The sequence below is a fragment of the Barbus barbus genome (assembly GCF_936440315.1).
Source record: "Barbus barbus genome assembly, chromosome: 29".
NCBI classification, from domain to species: domain Eukaryota; kingdom Metazoa; phylum Chordata; class Actinopteri; order Cypriniformes; family Cyprinidae; genus Barbus; species Barbus barbus.
The window spans coordinates 6,295,963-6,321,317 of NC_136757.1; the positions used below are offsets into that span (position 1 = coordinate 6,295,963).

The 25,355-nt window shown below is 48.8% G+C and overlaps 2 protein-coding genes across 4 annotated transcripts in view; one reads left to right on the top strand and one right to left on the bottom strand.

Moving 5' to 3' along the window:
• Positions 1-4,693: 4,693 nt before the first annotated feature.
• LOC306849603 (uncharacterized protein) overlaps positions 4,694-25,355 on the bottom strand; it is a 35,866-nt gene continuing 15,204 nt past the window's right edge. Inside the window, exons 2-4 of one of the 3 annotated variants that reach the window (XM_079384765.1) lie at positions 9,225-9,296; positions 8,423-9,145; positions 4,694-5,163 (exon numbers count right to left, since the gene is read on the bottom strand). In XM_079384765.1, coding sequence (XP_079240891.1) covers positions 5,085-5,163; positions 8,423-9,045 — 702 coding nt within the window. In that variant the 5' untranslated portion in view covers positions 9,046-9,145; positions 9,225-9,296 and the 3' untranslated portion in view covers positions 4,694-5,084. Of the gene's footprint in view, positions 5,164-8,422; positions 10,028-25,355 lie in introns of those variants that run through there. The other 2 variants (XM_079384764.1, XM_079384766.1) reach the window with 2 other exon arrangements.
• The window catches only part of LOC306849602 (indoleamine 2,3-dioxygenase 2-like), a 74,506-nt gene continuing 71,354 nt past the window's right edge, over positions 22,204-25,355 (top strand). Inside the window, exons 1-2 of the mRNA XM_079384763.1 lie at positions 22,204-22,583; positions 23,534-23,629. Coding sequence (XP_079240889.1) covers positions 22,488-22,583; positions 23,534-23,629 — 192 coding nt within the window. The 5' untranslated portion in view covers positions 22,204-22,487. The remainder of the gene's footprint in view (positions 22,584-23,533; positions 23,630-25,355) is intronic.

A 25,355-nucleotide genomic window follows, 5' to 3' on the forward strand; every position in this document is an offset into this window, starting at 1 on the left:
ATGCATCAAAGCGACTGAGAAAACCTGTATAACTTGACCTGTGGCCTATTTATAGACTTATTCTAAAGCCATGAGTGTTTGCAGATGTGAACAGTTAGTGTGAAGCACTGATGAATTAGCGTGGCTTTTTAAATGATTTTGTTTGAAAAAGGAAATCAAGACTCTTCCTGTTAGGGGATCACATGACGCTTTCATGAGCCAAGTCTCACATTAGCTGAGCTCCGTGTATATTACCGTCTTTTACTGTTGTTCATCTTCGTTTTTTATATTTGGGGTAGTTTTTTCATTTGTCGTTGGTCTGAAAAGACTACGCCTAACCCTGATCGTAAGGCTAAAACAGATATTTTCTGAAAAGTTATCAGAATCAGAATCAGAATCAGAAATCAGAATCAGAATCAGAAAGAGCTTTATTGCCAAGTGTGTTTGCACACACAAGGAATTTGTCTTGGTGTTATGAGCTTCCAGTACAGAAAGTACAAACATAGTGCAGACAACATATAATTAAGGTGATAAAGAACACTAATGAGAGAATATACAATAATTAAGGATAACAATAGTAATAAAAATAAAAATATACAGAAAAGAGACATGACCATAGACAGAACTGTGAATGTGCATGTGTCCTATGTACAGATGAAGGTTTGATGGGTTATTTACAGATGCACAGTACCGGGGTGTGTTATGTGTTGTTCAGGTGGGATACGGCCTGGGGGAAAAAAACTGTTCTTGTGTCTGGCTGTTCTGGTGCTCAGTGATCTGTAGCGCCGGCCAGAGGGCAACAGTACAAAGAGAGAGTGAGCTGGGTGTGAGGGGTCCAGAGTGACTTTCTTAGCCCTTTTCCTCACTCTGGAGGTGTAAAGTTCTTGGAGGCTGGGCAGAGGGGCACCGATAATTCTCTCAGCAGTCCTGACTGTCCGTTGTAGTCTTCTGATGTCTGTTTTGGTAGCTGAACCAAACCAAACAGTTATAGAAGAACATAGGACAGACTCGATGATGGCAGAGTAGAACTGTTTCAGCAGCTCCTGAGGCAGGTTGAACTTCCTTAGCTGGCGGAGGAAATACAGCCTCTGCTGGGCCTTTTTCGCAATAGAGTCAATGTGATTGTCCCACTTCAGGTCCTGGGAGATGGTGGTGCCCAGGAATCTGAATGACTCTACTGAAGTCACAGTGCTGTTCATGATGGTGAGTGGGGGGAGAGCAGGGGGGTTTCTCCTGAAGTCCACTATCATCTCCACAGTTTTGAGCGTGTTCAGCTCCAGGTCGTTAAGACTGCACCAGACAGCCAGCTCCTTAACCTCCTGTCTGTAAGCAGACTCGTCACCGTCCTTGATGAGGCCTATGACTGTAGTGTCATCCGCAAACTTCAGGAGCTTGACAGAAGGGTCCTTTGATGTGCAGTCATTCGTGTAGAGGGAGAAGAGCAGTGGGGAGAGAACGCAACCCTGAGGGGCGCCAGTGCTGATGGTGAGAGTCCTGGATGTGAGTTTGCCCAGCCTCACTAGCTGCTGCCTGTCTGTCAGGAAGCTGGTGATCCACTGACAGATGGAGGAGGGCACAGAGAGCTGTCTCAGTTTGTCTGAGAGAAGGTCAGGTATGATGGTATTGAAGGCCGAGCTGAAGTCCACAAATAAGATCCTTGCATAATTCCCAGGTTTATCGAGGTGTTGCAGGATGTAATGCAGTCCCATATTGACAGCGTCATCCACAGACCTGTTTGCTCTATAGGCAAACTGAAGAGGATCCAGCAAGGGTCTAGTGATGTCCTTCAGGTAGGCCAGGACCAGTCTCTCAAGTGACTTCATGACCACAGACGTGAGTGCGACAGGTCTGTAGTCATTAAGTCCAGTGATTTTGGGCTTTTTGGGGACGGGAATGATGGTGGAGCGTTTGAAGCAGCAGGGAACTTCACACAGCTCCAGAGATCTGTTGAAGATTTGTGTAAAGCTGGGGGCCAATTGGTCAGCACAGACTCTATCAATTCTGAGTTATCTCTCAATTCTGAAAGATGTTGATCCAGGAGCATGTTGTACTTGGTGAGGAACATGTTGTACTTGATGAAATCACGCTCACCACATTTTTTATGACATCATATAGAATCCAAATGTTTTGTACCATTTTAGTGTCATGTGATGTCTGGTCGAGATGCAGAATCAGTAATATGTGAATATCAGCTCCGCAAATGTGAATTAGAACATATATTAATTATTATATATTATACTATGGGCCGTTGAATGCTTGAATCTGATTGGCTGACGAATGTTCTAAGGTGTGCAATTATTTTCAGGGAAACGCACGGCGAACGTAGTTCCAGGGACAGCATTACATGTCCATATCACTTCGCCAAATGATTTGTGTTATTTCAAATGTCCTTACAGCCTAAAACAGCAAAAGAACCAAAACCCACAACGACACTGGCCAAACAAATAAATATAGTAAACATAAGGATACAAACGACAGATTATATTCATGTTTTCGCTACAAAATTAAATTTTATTACCAGTTCTCAACTCCACAGGACCTCCAATCAACCACATCCAATGCTCTAACTCCCATCTTCTCCTTCTGTCCCCTCACCGAGGCAGAAGTATCCAAACTTCTCCTCTCCAGCCATCCTATAACATGTCCTCTCGACCCAATCCCCTCACACTTTCTCCAAACAATCTCTCCCACACTCTTACCGGCACTCACATACATTATCAACACATCTCTCCACACAGGCATCTTCCCCACAGCATTCAAGCAGGCTCAGGTAACCCCACTGATCAAAAAACCTACATTAAACACTTCTCTTTTAGAAAACTACAGACCTGTCTCTCTCCTTCCATTCGTATGGAAAACATCTGTGGGGAAGATGCCTGTGAGGAGAGATGTGTTGATAATGTGTGTGAGTGCCTTTATGAACTACTTTACTTCCAAGATCGATACTATCAGAGATAAAATTGTAATCATGCAGCTTCAGCACGTCAGCTACAGTATCGCATCAGATCCCCTGAGGAACAATTCCACTCATTCTCTACTATAGGAGAGGAAGAATTGTATAAACTTGTTAAATCATCTAAACCAACAACATGTATGTTAGACCCTATTCCATCTAAACTACTAAAAGGGCTGCTTCCAGAAGTCATAGATCCTCTTTTGGCTATTATTAATTCATCATTGTCATTAGGATATGTCACCAAAACCTTCAAATTAGCTGTAATTAAGCCTCTCATTAAAAAAACACAACCTGACCCCAAAGATCTAGTTAATTACAGACCGATCTCAAATCTCCCTTTTCTGTCAAAGATACTAGAAAAGGTAGTATCCTCACAATTATATTCCTTCTTAGAGAAAAATGGTATCTGTGAGGAATTCCAGTCAGTATTTAGACCGTATCATAGTACTGAGACTGCTCTCATTAGAGTTACAAATTGTACTTATCTGTCCGCCATCAATTCGTAGCAGTGAATAAAGAGGTATCATATCGATCACAAGTGCAGTACGGAGTACCTCAAGGCTCAGTACTAGGGCTGTTACTTTTCACGCTTTACATGTTACCCTTGGGTGATATTATCAGGAGACATGGCATGAAACGGCTTTCACTGTTATGCTGATGATACTCAGCTCTATATTTCTTCGTGGCCCGGTGAAACACACCGAATTGAGAAACTAACGGAATGCATAGTCGGTATAAAAAACTGGATGACAAGTAATTTCTTACTGCTAAATTCTGAAAAAACAGAAGTGTTAAATTTCGGACCTAAAAACCCCACATGTAATAACCTAGAACACTATCTAACACTTGACGGCTGCTCTGTCAATTCTTTGCCATCAGTTAAGAACCTAGGTGTGCTGTTTGATAGCAATCTTTCATTTGAAAGCCATGTTTCTAGCATCTGTAAAACTGCGTTTTTCCATCTCAAAAACATATCTAATTTGCGACATTTGCAATGTCAAATGCAGAAATGCTAATTCATGCGTTTATGAGCTCAAGGTTAAACTATTGTAATGCTTTATTGGGTGGTCTTTCTGCACGCTTGATCAACAAACTACAGCTGGTCCAAAATGCAGCAGCTAGAGTTCTTACTAGAACTAGGAAGTATGACCATATTAGCCCGGTTCTGTCAACACTGCACTGGCTCCCTACCTACATTTCACTGCTGGTTATACCCTGTATAACTGTATATGTGACAAATAAAAATCTTGAATCTTGAACATCGTATAGATTTTAAAATCTTGTTAACTACTTATAAAGCCCTGAATGGCTTAGCTCCTCAGTACCTGAGCGAGCTTACTTTACTTACTTACTTTTACTTTTGTAATTTAGCAGACGCTTTTGTCCAAAGCGACTTACAAATAAGAAAAAGTAACTAAAACTAAAAGTTATAACTCTATAACTCTTATCACATTATAGTCCTCCATGTCCGCTGCGTTCTCAAAACTCTGGCCGTTTGATAATCGTTTTGATAATAAGGTAGATCCTTTTACTATTTAGCGCCCAAACTCTGGAACAATCTATCTAAAGCTGTTCGGGAGGCAGACACACTCTGTCAGTTTAAATCTAGATTAAAGACACATTTCTTTAACCTGGCTTACACATAACACACTAATACGCTTCTATTATTCAAATCCATTAAAGGATTGTTAGGCTGCATTAATTAGATCAACCGTGTAGCGTAGTTCAAAATAGCACAAAGGACGAGGAAGTCAGGGGTGGCGAGCAGGGTGTCCTTTAATGAAAATAACGAAAAAAATAAACCAACAAATAATCTTTAGTCGAGACACATAAGGCAAACATGCGTTCCGTACTCCTCCGGCTCTGCCGCTCACTCTCCCCTCTCAATGATCTGCGGGCGTTTTTCAGTCATCTCTCCCCAATCACTGGAACCAGACACAGGTGTTAGTCATCATTCACTTGACCTCCTTTTTACCACTCGCGTTGGTATCCTTCATACGGTGGTGCCACTGGAGGGGCGCGTGGTCCGAACAGAGGGTGAATTCCCGTCCCAGGAGGTAATAGCGGAGGGTAAGGACGTCCCAGCGAATGGCTAAGCATTCCTTCTCAATGGTGCTGTATCTGGCCTCTCTCTTTGAGGGCTTCCGGCTCAGATACAGCACCGGCCGCTCCTCCCCTCCGACCACCTGGGCCAGGACTGCCCCCAGCCCCCTGTCCGACGCGTCCGTCTGCAACAAAAAGGGGAGATCAAAGTTAGGAGAGTGCAAGAGTGGCCCGCCGCACAGGGCAGCCTTTACGTTGGTTAGGGCCTGTTGGCACAGCTCCGTCCACTGGACCGGATCTGGGGCTTCCTTTTTAGTGAGATCCGTCAACGGGCTGGTGAGCTCCGAATAATTAGGAATAAACCTTCTATAATACCCCGCCAACCCTAAGAACTGTCTCACCTCCTTTTTGGTCTTGGGACTTGGACAGGCCGCAATCGCTGCCATCTTATCAATTTGGGGACGCACCTGCCCATGTCCCAAGTGGAAGCCCAGATACCGTACCTCCACCCGCCCAATTGCACACTTCCGCGGGTTCGCCGTGAGTCCAGCCACCCTCAGGGACCTCAGGACAGCGCGCAGATGTTCCATATGCCGCTGCCAATCATTACTGTGTATAATGATGTCATCGAGATAGGCAGCGGCGTACGCGCTATGAGGCCGGAGGATTTTGTCCATGAGCCGCTGAAAGGTGGCGGGAGCCCCGAACAAACCGAACGGAAGCGTAACAAATTGGTGTAACCCGAACGGCGTGGTGAAGGCTGTCTTTTCCTTGGATAATGGCGACAAGGGGATCTGCCAGTACCCTTTCGTTAAATCCAGTGTCGAATAAAAGCGAGCCGAACCTAACCGATCAAGCAGCTCGTCAATCCGGGGCATTGGATAAGCGTCAAATTTCGACACAGCGTTCACCTTCCTGTAATCAACACAGAAACGGACGGAGCCGTCCGTCTTAGGCACTAACACTATCGGGCTCGCCCAGTCGCTATGCGATTCTTCTATGACTCCCAACTTAAGCATGGCCTTTAATTCGTCCTGGACCACCTTTTTCTTGTGTTCCGGTAATCGATAAGGATGGCTACGTGCCACTACCCCGGGGATCGTTTCGATATGGTGCTGTATGAGGTCTGTGCGACCGGGCAGGGGTGAAAACACATCAGCAAAATCTGCTTGCAACTTGGCTACATCTGTGAGCTGCCGCGGTGAGAGGTGATCTCCCCTGGGGACCAGAGCCAGCGGATTGGTTTTGATAGCTGCTTCTGGCCCGAGATCCTCCTCCGCCGAAACGGCCGCGGCTAACTCAACCGATGTCACCTCATTCCAGCGTTTTAGGAGATTGAGATGATAAATTTTACGTGAATCACCCCTGTCTGTTCGCTTTACCTCATAATCGAGATCCCCAACTCGCCGTGTAACCACAAAAGGTCCTTGCCACTTTGCGAGTAATTTTGAACTAGAGGTTGGGAGTAATACAAGCACTTTATCTCCCGGTGCAAATTGACGTTCTCGTGTGCCCCGGTTGTACAGCCGACTCTGCCTGTCCTGGGCCTGGAGCAAATTTTCCATTGAGAGCCGCCCCAATGTGTGGAGTTTTGCTCGGAGGTCCAGGACATACTGAATTTCACTACGACTGTTTGAAGGCCCCTCCTCCCAAGCTTCTATAATGACGTCAAGTACCCCTCGGGGCTGACGCCCATAGAGGAGCTCGAATGGGGAAAACCCAGTGGAGGCTTGCGGAACCTCCCGCACCGCGAACAACAGGGGCTCGAGCCATTTATCCCAATTTTTGGCGTCTTCCTTTACAAACTTACGAACCATGGATTTCAACGTGCGATTAAATTGTTCCACCAGGCCGTCCGTCTGTGGGTGGTAGACGCTGGTGCGGATTGATTTAATGCCCAACAGTTCGTATAGTTCGCTTAACGTACATGACATAAACGCCGTGCCCTGATCAGTGAGAATCTCTTTCGGGATCCCCACTCGGGAGATGACTCGAAACAGCGCCTCCGCTACACTCTTTGCCGAAATGGTGCGCAGCGGCACTGCTTCCGGATATCGAGTGGCATAGTCCACCAGAACTAATGCAAAACGATGTCCCCGTGCAGACCGTTCTAATGGCCCGATGAGGTCCATACCAATTTTCTCGAAGGGGGCCTCTACTAGTGGTAATGGGCGCAATGGCGCTTTTGAAGTGGCCGGTGGATTAACCAGCTGACATTCACGACACGCCGCACACCACCGGCGTACGTTCTCGTGAATGCCCGGCCAAAAAAATCGGTCCATGAGACGTTCGCGTGTCTTTGCCTCCCCCAAGTGGCCTGCCATGGGACTACAATGAGCCGCCTGGAAAAGCATTTCCCGACGGCTTCTTGGGACTAACAATTGGGTTGCATTTCCTTTTACCTGGGTATCTTGGGTCACCTGATACAACCTATCACTGATAAGGGAAAAATAGGGATAGGAGAGTGGCTAGTCAGGCTGGAGCAGCTGTCCGTCGATGGAGCGGACCTGGTTATATGCGTTTTTGAGCAACTCATCACGCGACTGCTCCAGAGGAAAGTCATCCCGCTCAGGGGGCTTAAGTTCCACCCTTGCTCTCGTTTCCTCCGAGCCAGTCGGCGAAGGTCCCAGACCCGCATCTCCAGCCTGAGCCAGGGCCTCACCGTCTCCCCGCCCTGTCCCCCAAGAAGCATCCGCACACAAAACCCCCAATAATTGTGCAAAAGGTGGCCAATCTGTACCCAGAATCAGCGGATGCCTGAGGTGGGAATTAACCGCTACCTTCACTCTATGCGTTTTCCCCCGAAATTGAATACTAACAGGCACTAACGGGTAGTTCACCACCTCCCCATGCACACACCTCACCTTAACCTCGCGGCTCGTATCCAATGCCCTTGATTGCATCAGGCTTTGATGAATAGAGGTTTGGTTGCAGCCTGAATCCACCAAAGCCTGATATGTACCCCCCTTGATACTCACAGGTATTTGGTACTGCCCGGCTTGATCGGGGGCAGCCCCCGGGGAGTCGGGGACCCGAATCAACACTCCCACCTCCATCATCGGACACCGATCCTGAAAATGACCCGGGTCCCCGCATCTCCAGCAGACCAGCCCAGGCTTTCCCGCCACCCCAACGGCAGGAGGAGAGCCCAGAGATTGGCGGAGAGATGGAAAAGGTGCCACGGGAGCGGTGGCCCCTGCAGTCTCCGCCACGCCCCCTCGTGTCCACGCCCTGTTCCCCTGGAGGACGCTTCCCCGCTGTGGGGTTCGAGGGGGCGCGTTGCTACGCGACCTAGGAGCAGGAATAGGGCGAGAGAGAGTCGATAGGGAAGGAGAGGGGTTGGAGAGAGAGAGGTTAATAAGGGGCTCGCCGACCCCAGGGCACGCCACCAGATGATCTTCAGCCAGCTGGATGGCCTGCGTCAGCGACGTCGGGCGGTGGCACTGGACCCACTCGGCCGTTGGACGTGGTAGCCGGGCGATGAACTGTTCCAGGACCACCAAGTCGACAACCTCCTCGACGTCGCGATCTTCGGCCATCAGCCACTTGCGGCAAGCGTCTCTGAGCTGTTGGGCCAACACAAATGGTCGGCCGTTATCCCCCAGTTCCACGGAGCGGAAGCGTTGCCGATGCTGCTCGGGGGTACGGCCGACTCGTTGAAGGATGGCCCGCTTGAGATCGTCGTAGGCCAGGAGGCTCGTTACCGGCAGCTGTTGGGCTGCCACCTGTGCCTCACCAGTCAGCAGCGGGATCAAGCGCACCGGCCATTGGGTGCGCGCCCAGCCACACGCCTCCGCTGTTTTTTCAAGGAGGTCCACAAACGCCTCCGGATCGTCCTGTGGACCCATCTTCATCAGCGGGATGTGGGCGGTGGAGGGGGCCGCGACGGGGGTGGCCTCCCGGCCCACCAAGCTCCTGAGGACCTGCCGATCTTCCTCCTGGACCAACAAGCGGAACCGATCCTCTTGTTCCCGCCTGAGGTCCATGAGCGCCTGGTGTTGAGATTGGTGAAGACCGGCAAGGGACTTCACCAGCTCCGCAAGTGGCGTGGGTGATGCTGGCTGCATGGCGGCGTACCGGCTTCCTCGTCCCGGGTTTCGGCACCAGTGTAGCGTAGTTCAAAATAGCACAAAGGACGAGGAAGTCAGGGGTGGCGAGCAGGGTGTCCTTTAATGAAAATAACGAAAAAAATAAACCAACAAATAATCTGTAGTCGAGACACATAAGGCAAACACGCGTTCCGTACTCCTCCGGCTCTGCCGCTCACTCTCCCCTCTCAATGATCTGCGGGCGCTTTTCAGTCATCTCTCCCCAATCACTGGAACCAGACACAGGTGTTAGTCATCATTCACTTGACCTCCTTTTTACCACTCGTTCTCCCGCCGCAGCCGACGTCTTCCCACGCCCCCCTCGCCACAAACCGGAACCGGGAACACTCCCCATAACACACAATGTACTCGTTACATCGTAAGAAGAATGGCATCTACGTTAATATTTGTCTGTTTCTCAGTCCGTGTCCGGATCAGATGGTGGATCGGCGCCAGGAGATGATGTCTCCCTGATCGTCGGCAGAGGCCGGGACACCTGGATGAGCCCCAGGGACATATCCCCAGTGAAGACCTCGACTTAAATGCAATAAAAGTAAAACTAAAAAGAAAAGAAAATAACTAAAAATATAATAAAATACCTAACTACATAATACTATTATTGTTAGAAATTGCAACAATACAAAATATAAATAAATACATTTATACATTTAAAATTTTAATTAAAACAATAAGTAAACAATAAATAAACAATTATCTCCTGGCCAGAGGAGAACTGGCCCCCCAACTGAGCCTGGTTTCTCCCAAGGTTTTTTTTTTTCTCCATTCTGTCACAGAGGGAGTTTTGGTTCCTTGCTGCAGTCGCCTCTGGCTTGCTCAGTTGGGGACACTTAATTTCTAGTGATTATCGTCAATTTGATTTAGCAGATACTATTTAAACTAAACTGATCTAGACAATGACATCTCTGAACTCAATAATGAAATGCCTTAACTGAACATTGAGTGTTTAATCTTATTTGTATACATTACTGACACTCTATCCTCCAATTTGATACTGTTAAGTGCTTTGACACAATCTGTATTGTTAAAAGCGCTATATAACTAAAGGTGACTTGATTTGACTTGACTTGAAAATGCCGCTGCAACCTTTCAAAGGCTTATGAAGAACATTCTGAAAGACTACATAGGGAAGTTCTGCTTTGTATATCTTGATGACGTAGTGATCTATTCTAAAACTGTCCAAGACCACTTTCAACATCTCAAGCAACTTTTTGCAAAACTGGAATTCTCAAGATTGACACTCAAACTCAAGAAATGTTCTATGCTGCAAAAGACCATAACATATCTAGGACACCAAAGCTTCTAAAATCAAAGCTGTTCAAGATTTCCCTGTACCTAAGAATCTCAAAGAGGTACAAAGGTGTTTAGGTCTTGCAAGTTGGTATCACCGTTTCATCTCCCACTTATCCGAGCGAGCAGCCCCTTTATATGCACTAAAGGCTAATAATGCAATTTGGGATTGGACAGTTGAATGTCAAAATGCTTTTTATCTTAAATATGCCCTACAACGAGCACCAGTTTTAATGCAGCCTGATTTCATCAAGGATTTCAGAGTACAAATGGATGCCAGCGATATAGGATTAGGAGCTGTATTGACACAAGATTTTGATGAGGCAGAACAGGTCTTTGCCTACACTTCGTGGCTTCTGCATGGAGCAGAGAAGTCATACTCTACTGCAGAGAAGGAATGTCTTGCAGTAGTGTGGGCCGTGGAAAAGTGGAGACAGTACTTGGAGGGAAGAAACTTTGAAGTACTCACAGATCATTCTGCACTGACTTGGGTATTCAATCACCCTAAACCATCCTCACGCTTGACCATGTGGGCTTTACGTCTGCAAGGTTTCAGCTTCATGGTAAAGCATTGGAAAGGATCATGTAATGTGGTACCTGATGCCCTATCTAGAGGAGTACCTGTACAAGAGGTGGTAAGTCATATTGCCCTATGTCAAACTTCAAAACCAGACCCTAATTTGCCCGTCAGTGGGGATGAAATTGGAAAAGCCCAAAAGCTTGATTCTTCTTTGCATGCTCTATGGGAGTTTGCAAAACAACCTACCACAAATCCTAACCGCATTGCTTACATCATACAGAATGACTACCTGCTTCGCAGTTTGCCTGACAAGCACCAAGGATACACTCACCAACTAGTCATTCCAGCATCACTTCAGGAAACGTTTTTGCATTTTGCTCATTCGAACCCACTGAGTGGACATTTGGGGAGAATGAAAACCTTAAGGAGACTATGAGGTTATGTTTGTTGACGTAAATAGTAATATGAGAAGGAATGTGCAAAAAGTTGTGCAGGGTATTTACATAGCAGCAATACGAGGTAGAAAAAAAAATATGAATCACTTGAAATAGTGATATTTACATGGAGTCGTGAGATGTTATGACACAGAGTTAAAGTTTAGGAGCCTGATGGCCTGGGTGAAGAAGCTCCTCCTAAGTCTCTCAGTTTTTGCCATCAGGCTATGGAAGCGCTTGCCGGATGGTAGCAAAGTGAATAGATGGTTACCAGGGTGATTTGAGTCCTTGATGATTTTGACAGCTCTACTTTTGCAGCGTTTGAGGTAGATGTCCTACATAGAGGGGAGAGCAGACCCTGAGATGCGCACAGCTAAGCTAAGCTCTGTGGTGCTTTGCAGTCCTGATTGGAGCTGTTTCCATACCACACTGAGATGCACTGAGTCAATACACTTTCTATGGTCCCTGAATAGAAAGTTTTCAGGATTGCTGGTGAGACCCTGAATTTTCTCAGCTGTCGCAGATGGTACAGTCTTTGCCTGGCTTTCTTAACCTGTGTTTGGATGTATGTAGTCCAAGTCAGGTTCTCGGAGATGTTTACACCAAGGTACTTGAAGAGACTCACCCTCTCCACAGGGGTCTCACTGATCATAAGAGGAGTGTAGAGCTGCTGCTGTCTCTTACTAAAGTCCATGATCAGCTCTTTAGTTCCCTTCCAGGAACTTCGAGCTGCGTCGAAAACGCATATGGGAACGCCTTCAGCGTGACCAGGCTCTGAATATGATGTGTAATCAGTCAAACAAGGGCGAGGCGTCACGGGCGGGGTGACGTCACGACCAGGAAGCATATAAGCACGTGCGGCGGAGCCGGCTTCAGCTTTTTGTCATTCAGCGAAGCGCTCTGTGTGTGACAGTCTTATTTACTCCTCCCGTATCCGCCAGATCTGGCGCCCCGTCTCTCGGTGTGGAAGCGTGACCAGGCTCTGAATATGATGTGTAATCAGTCAAACAAGGGCGAGGCGTCACGGGCGGGGTGACGTCACGACCAGGAAGCATATAAGCACGTGCGGCGGAGCCGGCTTCAGCTTTTTGTCATTCAGCGAAGCGCTCTGTGTGTGACAGTCTTATTTACTCCTCCCGTATCCGCCAGATCTGGCGCCCCGTCTCTCGGTGTGGAAGCTGTCTCTTCCCCCGAGACGAGGGCTCAATGCTTCGTCTCTCTTCCTCTGAGGAGGTTGATATGCATACATAAACATATGTGACAAGCGTTCACGAGGTTTCGCCGCCTCTGTCACCCCAATATGATATAACTATGAGCTTTGTAAGCTGCAGTGTTTGCACAAGCATAAAATGAATAAAGCCGGTCCCGCTTCTGCCTTTAAATCAGAGAGAAAAAAAGGCAGAGCGGCGGCTGCGCTCGCGGGGCTTGCAGAGAGAAAAAAAAAAGAGAGAAAAAGGCTGATCTGGCTGGCGAGAGTCAGACGGGCATGTCCCTATCTCCTCCCGCGCCTGATCTGGCGCCCCGTCTCTCGGTTCGGAAGCGGTCTCTTTCTTCCCCCGAGACGAGGGCTTGACGCTGCGTCCTCCGAGGAGGTTGATGTGACGAGCGTTGACGAGGTTTCGCCGCCTCTCTCGCCCCAGAGAGCTACTTCTACACAGGAGCCTCTCGTTTTCCCCGATCTCCTCACCGAGGTGTCGAGATCGCGGGTGAAATCTTTTCGTCCCGGCCATTCGTTCCCGCGGGAACTGAAAGAGCGCGGGTATGCGGCGATGCCGCGGGTTGAACAGACGCTTGCGAGCTATCTGTCTCCCTCTACGGTATCGCCTTTGAAGGCTCCTGCTCTGCTTACAACATCTTTGGTGGGCAGAGGGTATGCGCGCTCTCTAAACTCGGTGACCACTTCACCTCGGTGCCCTCCAGGGACTTGTCTGCTGACCCTGCCGCTGTTCCAGGGCACAGCCGGTCCCAGCGAGCATATTTCTCAGGTTTGTCCGCCCGGCAGCGCGGAGCCGTGAAACTCGCCTCAGCCGCCAGATTACGCGTCTCATTCCGGTGCACCGCATCGAGACAGCGGTCTGGCCGCTTCTCTGAACCCAGAGGTCAGTCTCGAGAGACTGATTCCCTTAGAAGATCATTGGGCAGCGAGCTGCCGAATGTGTTTCTTTGGGTCCTGCCTTGCAGGGTCTGGTTCGTTCAGAGGTCCTGACGCGTGAGCCCCAGGACTACGGAGGACGACCCCTACTGGGGTGGAGCGGCTGACACCGGGGCACACGGTGACCGTCTCCCCTCGGTGCCCTCCAGGGACTTGTCTGCTGACCCTGCCGCTTTTCCAGGGCACAGCCGGTCCCAGCGAGTATATTTCTCAGGTTTGTCCGCCCGGCAGCGCGGAGCCGAGAAACTCGCCCCAGCAGCCAGGCCACGTGCCTCCTTCCGGTGCGCCGCTTCGAGACAGCGGTCTGGCTGCACCAGAGGTCAGTCTCGAGAGACTGATTCCCTTAGTAGAGCATTTGACAGCCTGGCAGCGGCTGCCGAATGTGTCTCCTTGGGTCCTGCAGACCGTAGCGAAAGGCTATCGTATTCAGTTCGGCGGGCCACCCCCGCCGTTCTGCGGGGTTGTTATGACTGCGGTCCGCCCCGGGCAGGCTCTGGTTTTAGAACAGGAAGTTGGTACTCTGCTGAGGAAGGAAGCCATCGAGTTGGTTCCTCCTCACGAGACCCAGTCCGGTTTCTACAGCCGGTACTTCATTGTTCCGAAGAAGGATGGAGGGCTGAGGCCCATACTGGATCTGCGTCTACTGAACCGCTCAGTCAGAAAGCTGAAGTTCAGGATGCCTACTATCAAGCAGGTCGTGACTCAAATCAGGTCCGAGGACTGGTTTGTCACGATAGATCTCGAAGACGCATATTTCCATCCTTCCTTCTCACAGGAAGTTCCTGAGGTTCGCCTTTGGGGGCAAAGCGTACCAATATCGGGTTTTTCCTTCGGCCTAGCACTTTCACCCCGCACTTTCACCAAGTGTGTGGATGCGGCACTGGCCCCGTTGCGGCTTCAGGGCATCCGCATACTCAATTATATCGACAATTGGTTGATCCTCGCTCAATCAGAGCGGTTGGCGGTTCGGCATCGAGATGTCGTTCTCGCCCACATGAAAGAACTGGGGTTGAGACTGAACACCAAGAAAAGTGTGCTTTCTCCGGTTCTGAGAATCACTTATCTAGGCATGGTGTGGGATTCGACCACGATGCAGGCACGATTGTCCCCTGCTCGGATCGAGTCGATCCTTACTACAGTCAGGAGAGTGCGAGAAGGCCAGTCACTCACTGTCAAGCAGTTTCAGAGACTGCTGGGGCTCATGGCAGCTGTGTCCAGCGTGATACCTTCTGGCCTGCTGTACATGAGACCCCTACAGTGGTGGCTCAAGACCAAGGGGGTCTCCCTGAGGGGAAACTCACTCCGCGCTGTCAAAGTGTCACGCCGTTGTGTCCGTGCCTTCGACATGTGGAGGAATCCTTGGTTCTTGTCCCAGGGCCCGGTGTTGGGAGCTCCTTGTCGCCGCATCTCGCTAGCGATGGACGCTTCCCTCTCCGGTTGGGGTGCGGTCATGAGTGGCCACCCTGCCCGCAGTCTGTGGAGAGGTTGCCACCTGACGTGGCATATCAATCGGCTAGAGATGTTAGCGGTGTTCCGTGCACTCAAGCACTTCCTCCCAGACCTGAGAGATCACCACGTGCTGGTGCGCACCGACAGCACGGCAGTGGTCTCTTACATCAACCACCAAGGAGGTCTGCGGTCGCGCCCCTTGTATAAGCTGGCATACCAGATCCTTGTGTGGTCCCAGGGCAAGCTCCTATCACTGAGAGCTGTGCACATTCCTGGGCATCTTTATGTGGGAGCAGGCGTCCTGTCGAGACAGGGGCCGAGGCCCGGGGTATGGATCCTTCACCCTGAGGGGTGAAGCAGATGTGGAAGGTTTTTGGCCAGGCACAGGTGGACCTCTTCGCCACTCGAGAGTCAGCGCAATGTCCCCTCTGGTTCCTCCAGCTCCTCCGGGACTGGACGCTATGGTACAGACGTGGCCGAGGCTCCGTCTGTACGCCTTCCCCCCCGATCGCTCTGCTCCCTGGAGTTCTGGCGAGAGTGCGCCGGGACGAGGTCAGTCTACTGTTAGTAGCACCGTTCTGGCCGGGCCGAGTATGGTTCTCGGACCTGATATCTCTCCTCGACGGCACTCCGTGGGAAGTGCCAGTCAGGAGGGACCTCCTCTCATAGGCCGGGGGCACCGAGTTGCACCCTCGCCCGGAGTGATGGAAGCTGTTGGTGTGACCCCTGAGGGGGCACAGCTCATAGCTTCCGGTCTGTCAACCGAGGTTGTCGAGACCATCCTCCAATCCAGAGCTCCCTCTACGAGGAAACTGTACGCCTTGAAGTGGAGGCTCTTCACTTCTTGGTGCGGGGACCGCCAGCTCGACCCTGTCAACTGCCCCGTTGGTGCAGTACTGGAGTTCCTGCAGGCCCGTTTCTCCGCAGGGGTAACCCATTACACTGTTAAGGTCTACGTGGCAGCTATTTCGTCATACCACGCCCTTACCGGTGGCCAGTCAGTGGGTAGACACCCCCTGGTTACACGTTTCCTCCGCGGTGCGCTGAGGCTGAGGCCTCCGGTACGATCTCGTCCCTACGTGGGATCTGGCTGTGGTTCTGGAGGCTCTGTGCAATGCACCTTTCGAGCCCATTCAGGAGATAACTGAGAGACTCCTCACTATCAAGACCGTTTTCTTATTGGCTATCACCTCTCTGAGGAGGGTGAGTGACCTTCAGGCCCTGACTACGGCCTCTATTCACTTTGCGCCCGGTTTGGCGAAAGTATTCCTCTACCCCCGCGTGGGGTATGTTCCGAAGGTCCCATCGGTCGTTCCACAGCCGGTCGTACTGCAGGCCTTCTGTCCTCCTCCCTTCGGGGAGCCAGACCAGGAGAAGCACAACCGTATGTGTCCAGTGCGAGCACTAGACGCATACATCCACAGGTCCTCCCTGTGGAGAAAGCGGACCAGCTGCCCGTGTGCTATGGTCCGCCTAAGAGGGGTCTTCCTGCTACGAAGCCCTCCTCTTAGTAGGTGGATTGTGGGTGCCATGGCTTTGGCATACGAGGCCTCTGAGCTCCCCCCGCCGGTGGGAGTCAGAGCGCACTCAACCCGAGGTGTGGCGGCCTCCAAGGCCTTCTGGGCAGGTGTTCCATGCAGGACATCTGCAACGCAGCTGGGTGGTCCACGCCCCTGACTTTCGTTAGGTTCTATGACCTCGACATCCGAGCCACTCCCGGCTCCTCTGTCCTTTCGTCCTGACACCAGGCAGGGACTTGTCAGTCTGGCGGCGTTGGTATCTCGTTCCCATATGCGTTTTCGACGCAGCTCGAAGTTCCTGGAAGGGAACGTCTCAGGTTACGTATGTAACCATGGTTCCCTGAAGGGAACAAGACGCTGCGTCGCGTTGCCACACTTCCGGCATCCCTGCCAGCGCTTGCTTCATGACTTGAAGCTGAAGCCGGCTCCGCCGCACGTGCTTATATGCTTCCTGGTCGTGACGTCACCCCGCCCGTGACGCCTCGCCCTTGTTTGACTGATTACACATCATATTCAGAGCCTGGTCATGCTGAAGGCGTTCCCATATGCGTTTTCGACGCAGCGTCTCGTTCCCTTCAGGGAACCATGGTTACATACGTAACCTGAGACGTTTTCCTCACATTCAGAGAGAGACAGTTGTCCTGGCACCGTGATGTGAGTCTCTCTACCTCATCCAAGTATGCGGTCTCATCATTGTTGGAAATGAGGCCCAGAACCACAGTATCATCAGCGAATTTGATAATGGATGTGGAGCTGTGAGAGGACACGCAGTCATGCGTGTAGAGAGAGTAGAGCAGGGGACTCAGGACACAGCCCTGTGGGGCTCCTATGTTCAGGGTGATGGAGTTTGAGGTGAACTGGCCAACTTTCACCACTTGAGGTCTGCCGATGAGGAAGTCTTGAATCCAGTCGCAGAGTGAGGAGTTTAGGCTGAGGTCTGTGAGTTTAGAAGCTAGCTTGATGGAGACTATAGTATTGAAAGCTGAGCTATAGTCAATGAATAGTAACCTTACATAATTCCCATTGTTGCTGTCTATGTGTGTGAGGGAAGAGTGGAGGACGTGAGAGATGGCATCGTCAGTAGATCTGTTTGGGCGATAGGCAAACTGAAGAGGGTCCAAAGTAACAGATATGTAGGAGCAGATGTGGCTCTTTACAAGTCTCTCAAAAACCTTCATTACTATTGATGTGAGGGCAACTGGGCGATATTCATTCAGGCAAGAGGGTTTATTGTTCTTTGGCACAGGGATACTGACGGATTTTTTAAACGAGGTGGGAACCATGGCGGTAGCAAGGTACTCATTAAAGATAGAAGTGAAGAAACCAGTGAGCTGATCAGCGCAGGACCTCAGAACACGGCCGGTTCTCCCATCAGGTCCGGCTGCTTTCCTCACGTTCACTTTCTTTAGTGCCCTCCGAACCTCATCCTCTGACACGGTGATTACAGGATTATCGCTGCTCTGCCTGCTGCTTCCTGACGCGCTGAACGGCAGAGTCGCGATGCTGCAGTTGCAATCGAAGTGGCCATAGAAGATGTTTAACTCGTCGGCCAGCAACGGATCTGCTCTCACCTCTGCGGAGGATTTGTTCCCGAAGGCACAGATGGTCCTCAGTCCCTGCCACATCCGTCGAGAGTCCTTGAGCTGGAAATTAGACTCAATTCTCTCTCTGTATCTGAGTTTGGCGGCTCTTAGTGTGTGTTGGAGAGCATAGCACGATGCTTTGTACTCGCTCATATTCCCGGTCAGAAGAGCCTCATTGTAAGCGCCAGTGCGTTTGTTAACCGCAGCACGGATTGTTCTGTCCACCCACAGTTTCTGATTAGAGAAGGTCCTTATAGTTACTGTTTCTGTAGCTTGCTCGGTTAGCGTGTTTACAAAGCTTAATGCTACATCCGTGAACTCACTGACATCAGATGAACTCGCCCGGAACATGTCCCAGTCGACGCCATCAAGAGCCGCCTGTAGCATAGCTTCTGAGTGGGAAGACCAGCGCGTCACTACTCTCTCTCCACCGGCGGATCCTGAACGAGCCTTTGTTTATATTCCGGTGTGAGGAAAATGGCGGCATGGTCCGATTTGCCAAAAGCCGGTAGTGAGCGGGCTTTGTAGGCATTCTTAAACTGAGAGTAGCAGTGATCCAGTGTATTTGGTTCCCTATCTGTCGGTCACTACGAGTTATGTCGTGACGACATTAGGGGATTTACTTGGAAGCCCCAATCATCTCTGACTTAAGAGAAAATGCCAATGAATATTGGCTAGTGGATTTTGCATACCTGAGCCACTCTACGAGTATAAAAGGGCGACAGGTGCATCCACTCATCAGATTTTTGCTTCGGAGCCGAGTGGATGAACGTGCTGATCTCCACAAAGCCATTCATCATCTGTCTGGAAGCTGTTCTGGTTGGCGTCACGGTGCGAACAGCGGTGTCCTGTCTGCAGCGATTCCCCTGGGCACTTCAACTAAAAGAGCAGATTTCCTAAAAGAGCAAATCATGGTCGGTTCACGTCTTTTTAAAGACGCTGTTCCGGCCGTGTCCTCTTGGTTGCGGTCGTTTCCTGTCCTCCGTCAACAGCCACGATCGTTGTCTTCAGTGTCTGGGGCTCCAGCACGCTGAAGCTGCGTTCGTGGATGGTTTACGCGTTCACTGAGCGTGTAACCATAGCAGCGCTGCGATCGCGCCTCTCTCTCCTCTCTCTCCTCATGGGGATGGGACGGGCTCCCTCCGTCTTCGGGATGAGGTGATTGGCTCCTCGGCATGGGCTGTGGCTCGCGACCACGCCCTGCTTTGGCTCCTTTCTTCCCGGAAGTGCACGAGGAGCTGATGGAGTCGTGGACGGCCCTTTTTACGGCCAGAAGCGGCGCGTCTGCCTCCTCCGTCCTCGCTACCCTCGATGGCGGGGCGGCTAAGGGTGACGGTGACATTCCCCAGGTGGAGAGAGCGGTCGCAGTGCACTGGTGCCCGCAAAACGCCGCCACTTGGAGGAATCGTCCGTGTCTCCCGGCCAAAGCCTGTAAATTCACGGCCGCGCTTGCCGCCAAGACTTACAGTGCTGCGGGCCAGGCAGCTATCCTGCGAGTACACAAGCCAAGGCATTAAATGCACGAGGGTAGTACCAACCCAAGGTTGACGCAGGTGCTGCGCTCAGCGACTGACCTTGCCCTTGGGCAACGGAAGTCACGGCGTAGTCCCTCGGGAAGGCAATGTCCACACTCTTGTGGTCCAAGAGTGCCGCAGGGTTCAGCCTGGTGAGAGGGACGAAATCGACAAAGTGCACTTTCTCGATGCTCTCGTCTCCCAGGCCGGACTGTTCGGCGACACTGTCGGGAGCTGTGCCAGCAGTTCTCGGCAGTACTGCAGCAGACTGAGGCGTCCAGCACATCTTGCCCCGGCGTGATGCTTCGCTCTGCCGCAGGGCAGCCCCAGTCTGCTGGCCGCCGTGGGCGCCCTCCTGTGTTCCCCTGAGCTGCTCCGCCTTGTGCTGGGGCGTCGAGCCTCTTGCAGGAACGGAGCTTCAGAAGCTCTGAGCAGCTCTTTGTCTGCCACGGAGGTCAGCAGAAAGGGAAGGCTGTCTCCAAGCAGAGGTTGGCCCACTGGATAGTTGATGCCATCGCCCTGGCGTACCAATCCCAAGGCGAGCCGTGCCCCCTTGGGGTGAGGGCTCACTCCACACGGAGTGTTGCCTCCTCCTATGCGTTGGCGCACGGCGCCTCTTTGGCAGACATCTGTAGAGCTGCGGGCTGGGCGACACCGAACACCTTCGCAAGATTTTACAGTCTCCGCGTTGAGCCAGTCTCTTCCCGTGTGTTGGATAACAGGTAAGTGGCGGGAAGAGTTGGCCGGTGTCACGCTTGCTGCGCCATTCCCTCTTACCCGGGGATATGAGCGCCTGTTTCTCTCCTCCAGTTTAGTTCCCCGGACGGCGAACCCTGGGGGAGTCCTCCAGCATCCCCGGCAGTCAGACCGGGCGGAGCAGTCTGACGCCAGGCCCAGTACCGGTGTTAGCTTGCTCGGGTCTCTGGTCAGTCCCTGTACTCGGCTAGGTGCCCGTGTGGCCTGATTCCCTTCGGGTGATCCCACACGTGTATTCATCCACGATACGGTTTCCCTCACGGTAAACCCATGTCTTCCCTTTGACAGAGCTCTGTCAGACCCTGCTGGCAGCCCTCCTCCCTACTCCTAGGTAGGATCTGCCTCAGGGTCCAGGCGTATGTAGCACTGCCCCAGGCCTGGGCCAGTCCATACCAGTGTCTCCACATGTTACCTCCCTTCGGGCAGGATGTGGCCTCCGTAGCGCCCTTCTCCGGAAGGCTCGCTTCCCTGTCGTTACTGCAAAGCTGTAACAACAAATAGGAAAGACTTGAAGCGGTCTTTCATAGAAGGTCGAAATCCCTTCCAATTTCTTGGGGAAAGGAACAGCGGCTTGGCTATCTCCAGCAGCAATGTACTCAGTGGTCCCTGCGGGCGCCAAGGTTAGCGAATTTGCGCTGGGGCGGTGGGAAGGTTGCGACCTTCGCATGGCATTTGTCTGTCACGCGCTAGCTTGTCAACATCTGCATGCCACAAGGTCGTGACGGGGTTCAGGTTGTGGCGCTTTCCATAGACCCCTAATGTCGTCACGACATAACTCGTAGTGACCGACAGATAGGGAACGTCTCGGTTACGTACGTAACCCTCGTTCCCTGATGGAGGGAACGGAGACGTTATGTCCCCATGCCACAATCTTGAACCATCGCTGGTTGCCAGGGACACGTTCTCGGCTCCTCAGCGGAAAACCTGATGAGTGGATGCACCTGTCGCCCTTTTATACCCGTATGCACGGGGAGTGGCTCAGGTATGCAAAATCCACTACCCAAATTTAATTGGCATTTTCTCTTATCAGAGGCAGTCGGGGCTCCCAAGTGAATCCCCTAATGTCGTCACGACATAACGTCTCCGTTCCCTCCATGAGGGAACGAGGGTTACGTACGTAACCGAGACGTTTTTTTTCTCCAGGAATGTAATGCAAGTAAAAGTACAAGTAACTGCTTTAAATTGTACTTGAATAAAGTACAAATCCCCCAAAATAATACTTAAGTAAAAGTTAAATTACTCAAGTATTTTACACCTCTGGTTATTAATCTTTCAATAGAAAAGCGATTATTTTGTCAAGACAATTTTTTAATGCAAGTAATTACACAATGTGATGATAAAATTGGAGCATCACATAAGAATCACAAATCAAATGGCTTAGTCATTTTGTGTTAAAAGAGAAAGCATCAAATAGAATACAGAAAGTACCTTTAGAAAGGAATATTTTACTTGATTCAGCACATAATTTATTACACATTATTACGCTTTTTTAAAACTAAAATTATATGACAATTTCCTTTAACATAGCCATCTTTGTTAAATAACCATTTAAAAACAAAAAATTGTTGAAGTATAGAGAGAAAGCGGGGGAAGTGGGATATTTAGGCCCACATGCCATAATAATGTTTAGAACTACCATAAAGAGATGTGCATGTGGAAGCACTGGCATTTTCACTGCACACCATCTTCACTGCAACCAAAACCACCTGCGATTTGTCGCTTTCTGTGTGTCTCTCTTCAAAAAGAACCAGACATATCATCTATGCCATGTCCCATGTGAAACTGCAATTATGTCTAAGTGGTGCTGCCAGCCCAATATGTGTCCCAATGTGCATACTATCCATCCTAAATTCTATGTGATATTAGTCATTTTCAATGCTATTTCGGGCAGATAGGGTGGATAGTATGCACATTGGGACGCAGGGTATGAGCAGCCCACTGGCCCCATCACCTGATGGCCACTCCGGGCCTGCTTAGTACACTATTTTCTCTCTGATTTCCGATAGGGGAAGTGAGGAAAGATCATTGTTATTGGCAGAAGAGAAAAGAAAGAAAAAGAAAAAGAGAGTGAAAGTGCTATTGCCTGGCAGATGAGGTTCATTCCACTTCCAGCTACAGAGTGGTGACAGTGCAATACACCCAGTGCTTGCTAAACGGAGAGCCAGTAACTAGTATTGTACTAAAAATGATGGGCACTAATGAGAAAAATAAAGAGACACCATTGTCTTTCAGACAGTTTCACATCTCTGTGGATTGTGGGTTTATTCTTCCTGAGCCTATGGTAGGTCACTCTTTTTTCTTCGCAAATTGCAACATTGTAGTAAGAATGTAATAAATAGGGGAATGAACAGGCATGCAAAAGGCAAATTTATGACAAAATAGTAAATAATAATAATAATTGCTATCAGGTACAAAGCTACAGTTTGTTTTATTACTTGTTAGTAAAACTGATAGTGTCACTGGGCTGGTGAGAATTTAACAAACTTTAATTTGCATTCATGTACTGTATAGTCATATATTTTCAGATACTGTAAGACAAATTTTTGTATATGAAAGCATTAGACATAGGATGCTTGAGTGACCTGTATATATGCGCTTTAATGGTAAATAGGTTGATACAAAACTTTTATCTCCAAAGACACAATTTTCTCTCTAAAGACACAAGTTTTTGATTATAATTTTGCACAGAATCCAAGAAAGCTAGACAGTGGTCTTAGAAAGATTTGTAAGACGACTTTGATATAAATTTGGTGACAAATGCAGTTCGTTTTTAGCTGTAAAATAATAATAATAATAATAACTTGTTAACTTTGACTTACATTTAGTATCTGGCATTATGTATCTCTTTTAAGGATTGGTTTAAAACTTATAAACTACCTTAAGATACACCAATGGACTATATAATCTGTTGTATTAAACTCTACGGCTGAAAAAAACAAAACAACAACAACAAAAAACATAACTGTATGGTGCTTTTTGTGGATATATCTAGGAGTAATAACATGATCTGACGTAAATTAGCTAGGCAGTATGCAAAGGATTATTTTTTTTTTTAAATCAAAACATTAGTATAAATGTAATTAGAATGAGAAATGAAAATATTTTAGTTAAGTATTTATATTATGATGTAACAATATATATTCTTATTAATTTTTCATTACATTATTATGGAATGTATCATAGACATATACATTATATAGATTATAGACATATATACACATTGTGTTTCAGACAGACCTGCCGGTTTACTACAACCCCTGGATGGACATTGCCAGAAATGTGCCAGAACTCATCTCTCGCCATTCTTTGCGCCTCAGAATTCATGATGTATGATCTTTCATACTAATAACATTATAGTGAAAGAGTCTTACCTGCACAGATAAAATTGTTTCTATAATTGCTTTTCAACAGTGGCAACATCCAGATAAATACATATGGATTTGCTGTATGTTTTTTCCCCAAGAAATTTAACTGACAGAATTATTCATTTTGAATTTCGTTGATGTAAACCATTAAATCTATGTGAACTCTTAACAACTTAAAAGTAATGCATAATTGTGTGCTTATGTCACATTTCAACTTTAACAAAGTTTTATTTATACAAATTATCTTTTATTTACACAAAATATGGCCAGTTTTATATTATTTTTTACATCAACATCAATAAAAAACATTGTTTACAATTGAATTAACTACAGTTAAAATAATTTAGTTGTCATTTCTAATGCTAATTGTTTCTGAACGGTTGCAACCTTTAGATCTTGTAATGCTGGCTAATGTATGATGACCTGCATTTCCGGTTTATTTATTCCGGTTCCACCAATGAATTTGTACATACACTATATGGAGCGGTCGCTTCTGAGACAGAGGCTATTAACCGCAATATGGATTCGATCACGGATAAGCTCTCGGCTTTGGAAAGGAAAATTGATGGACAAGGAGATTAGAATGGACAATGAGAATAGCTGTGAAATTAGGCAGCTGTTCGCCCAAAGACCAAACAATCTTATCTCTTTTCGGCTTCCCAAAACAACAGAACAGCTTGGCAAGGTTGTTCTGGAATCTAACTCCCCGGACGAATGCTGCAGGGAGACGCTCTTTCTTCCCTCCCCCCCTCAACAGACACCTTGTGATTGTCGAGCGTTTGGGCTCCGGCCAAGGTCGTTTCCATGGCAATTGCTGTGTCGCACCACAACCTGCGGACTGAGACAACTTGCTTGGAGTGCCAGCGCGGCGGATCTCTAGGCACACAAACTTACACATACACACACTCATACGCTCATAGATACAGATATTCATTCACCTCCCTTTACCCACATCCAACGCCTTTGCCGCTTCTTCCCGTCAGACTGATAACGGGTCTGGGTTAGCGCTGTAATGGCTGCAGACCGGATGGCTGGTCGTCTGAACTGGATTATTCTCTGCAAGTTCCTGTATTGACTGTGCTCTATGCTGAGGTTTTTTGTCTGTTCTCACACGGTACTCCCGTTCAGGAGCATAGTGTGAGGATTATTTTTTTCTCCTTCCTTTCCTCATGTTGTGCTGTATTTTTCTTCTCTATTGCATTTCGTTGCCTTGTATCTACATGTGCAATGACAATAAATTGAATCCAATCCAATCCAATCCAATATGGACATTAGTATTGGGACACCCCCTTCTTTAGAACAGAAGGCACTTCCAAAACTGTGGCAACAAAGATGGAAGCATAATTCACGTATTTAAAAACTGTATTTCCATATCTGTTGCAAGAGTTTTGAAAGTGTCTAAAATTACTACTCATATACATGTCATTGGTGTTTGGTGATGAGTTTATGGCTCAAGGTCTGCATATAAAGTCACACTAGAGATGTTCAGCTGAGATTGGTTTTAATCAGACCAGTCAAGTTCTTCCACACTGTCTGAATCAATCACTTCTTTTTGAACCTTGCCGTATACACAGAGGCACTGTCATGTTAGACTAGAAAAGGGTTCTGTCCAAACCGTTGCTATAAAATTAAAAACATACAATTCCTTAGAATATCATTATGTGATGTTTTATTAACAAATTTCGGGA